General features: G+C 23.7%; 1 protein-coding gene across 1 annotated transcript in view; it reads left to right on the forward strand.

The window, feature by feature from the left end:
- The window catches only part of LOC107638874 (desiccation-related protein PCC13-62-like), a 3,142-nt gene extending 2,331 nt beyond the window's left edge, over window positions 1-811 (forward strand). Inside the window, exon 3 of the mRNA XM_016342272.2 lies at window positions 296-811. Coding sequence (XP_016197758.1) covers window positions 296-673 — 378 coding nt within the window. The 3' untranslated portion in view covers window positions 674-811. The remainder of the gene's footprint in view (window positions 1-295) is intronic.

Consider the following 2,596-nt stretch of genomic DNA (forward strand, 5'->3'; position numbering starts at 1 on the left):
AGCTTATAAAATTTAATTGAAGTTAATATATGCTTTCATGGATTGTTTAAATTAAATGTGCTAAAAATAGAATTTATATCATGCATTCAAACTAATTATGCAAAAATAAATTAAGTAAAAAAACAAATAAAATATTCAATCAGATACAACATTTTAACCTAAAATCTAATAAAAAAAACATTTAATTCTTTCATATTATATACTTTGTCCTTTTTAAAATAAGTGTTTTTTTTTTAAGATTTATTGAAAAATGAATGTATCTAAACATATAGTGTGATATTGCATGCATGTACAGCTTGTTGCAGGACTATTAGGTGTGGAGTCTGGTCAAGACGCAATAATCCGAGGTTTGTTATACGAACGGCGAGATGAGATAGTAATCCCATATAAAGTGAGTGTGACTGAGTTCACAAATCGCATCTCAAACCTTAGAAACAAATTAGGGAGGGAAGGTATTAAAGATGAAGGTCTTGTGGTACCTAAAGAGCTTGGTGCTGAAGGAGAAGTCACAGGGAATATTCTTTCAGCCAACGATTATTCACTTTCATATCCTAGAACTCCAAAAGAGATATTGAGAATAGTGTATGGAACAGGTGATGAACATGTTCCTGGTGGATTCTACCCTCTTGGAGCTAATGGTACCATCGCTAAATCTTACTTGGAACGTAATTAAAGCTATGGCAGCTTTAATGCCTTTTCTGGGGTAAAAAAGTATACAACAAATATGTCTCATATCGTATAAATATGTAAAGTCTCATCTAATGAATAAATAACTGCCATTTGTTATATATTGTACTCGATTTATTATTGGAAAAAAAAAATCAATGTGTGTGTATTTGTATACAAGTAAAAGGATAATAAAATATTACTGTTCTAGACCTAAAATTCGAAATAATGTTTTATTTTTATCTTTAAAGATTATATATATGTGTGTGTGTGAAATATTTAATATTGTTAGAATGCTGCAGTGGAAATTAAATAATATTAATTAACTAATTCCTCTCTTAATATTGTTATTTACTTCTGTATGATATTTGGCCACTTGTTTATGAATTTATTATCATCAAATATAAAAGGTTAAAGTTATATTTATATATGAGCAAGACCACCAACTTCATTATGTTACATAATCTGTCTCAAGTTCGAATAAAATTAAGAAAGATGATTGCGTTAGATCTTTGATAATCAGTATAAAAATTTAATCGAATCATCATAAATAGACTAAAAATATATATTATTGTGCTAAAATTAGGTAGTTGCTCCAAAGTAACGCGCTATAAAAATTATTTTAAAAATACTACTCTTAAAATATATATATCATTTATTATAATTAATTATTTGATTTGATTGGAGTAAATATCGAATTATTTAATAAATAATAAATATGATAACGAAATATATGAATTAATTTAATTAGTTTATTTTTTTCAATACCCTCTATTTATACAAGATCAAATGTTTTTTACTCATTCGCTTTTTTTTTCTTTCTCTCTCTCCCTCCCTCCCTCCCTCCCCCTCTCTTTTTCTCGTGTTTAGGTACAATTTTTGTAATTTATTAAATTTTTGTTTCTTTTATCTTTATTTATACATTTTATTTTTTTATGTTTTTTAAAATTTTTGTTTATTTCAATTGCTTATTATTAGGCGCACACTTTTTTTTATTTTAACTTCTGATTAACAAAAAAATGTGTGATTTTTATGTTGTTTTTAAATAATCTTACTATAATTTTGTTTTGTAATATTCTATTTTGTCATGTGTACTTCAATTCATATATATATATAGTCTTTTTTTTGTGATTCACAATTAATATATACATTATTCGTGTATGTGGTTTATATGTTAATGTTTTTATTGATTCTCTTTATTTTATTTTATTTTTTTGTGTGTCTCTTTGTTGCTCTTTATTTTAGTTATATATATTCATTAATTTTTCTGTATTGATACTCTTTTTATTTGAAATATCATGACAATTTAGAGTGTATGTTGTGACCCATGTGTGATATTCGTTAATTTGCTGTATCTTTTTAGATGGTTTATGTTATAATGTGTTTAAGGAGTTGACTTAAAATTATAATATGATATATAAATTTATAATATGATTTATAGTATGATAAAATATTAGGACATTATCATATAAATATTTTTTTATGTGTCCGTTAGATTTAACTATATAGGATCTTGAAAATTATGCAATTATGTAATTTAGTTATTTTTCATATAATTATTGTATTGATCATTTACATTAGTGAGATTATTTTCAATATTAATATTTATAAATATGCTATTATTTGTATAATTGATTGAATCATCTTATTCGTTTAAATTTAATTCTATTAAATTAATTATTCAAGGTGTCATTGCTATTTCTATTTTTAAAGAATTTTTTTAATATTATTTAACAATTCTAATAATTAGAAAAGGTAAGACGGTACAAAATTACAATGACGATAAGATTGAAATATCCATGATAAAATTATGTTGATAATATACACTTGGATATTACTAACAACTATGTTAGTAATTACTTAAAATAAATAACAAAATAAGTTATAGGGTATTATTTTATTTAAATTATTAATAATTAAAAGAATCAAA

Source organism: Arachis ipaensis, chromosome B04 (genome assembly GCF_000816755.2).
Source record: "Arachis ipaensis cultivar K30076 chromosome B04, Araip1.1, whole genome shotgun sequence".
Taxonomy (NCBI): domain Eukaryota; kingdom Viridiplantae; phylum Streptophyta; class Magnoliopsida; order Fabales; family Fabaceae; genus Arachis; species Arachis ipaensis.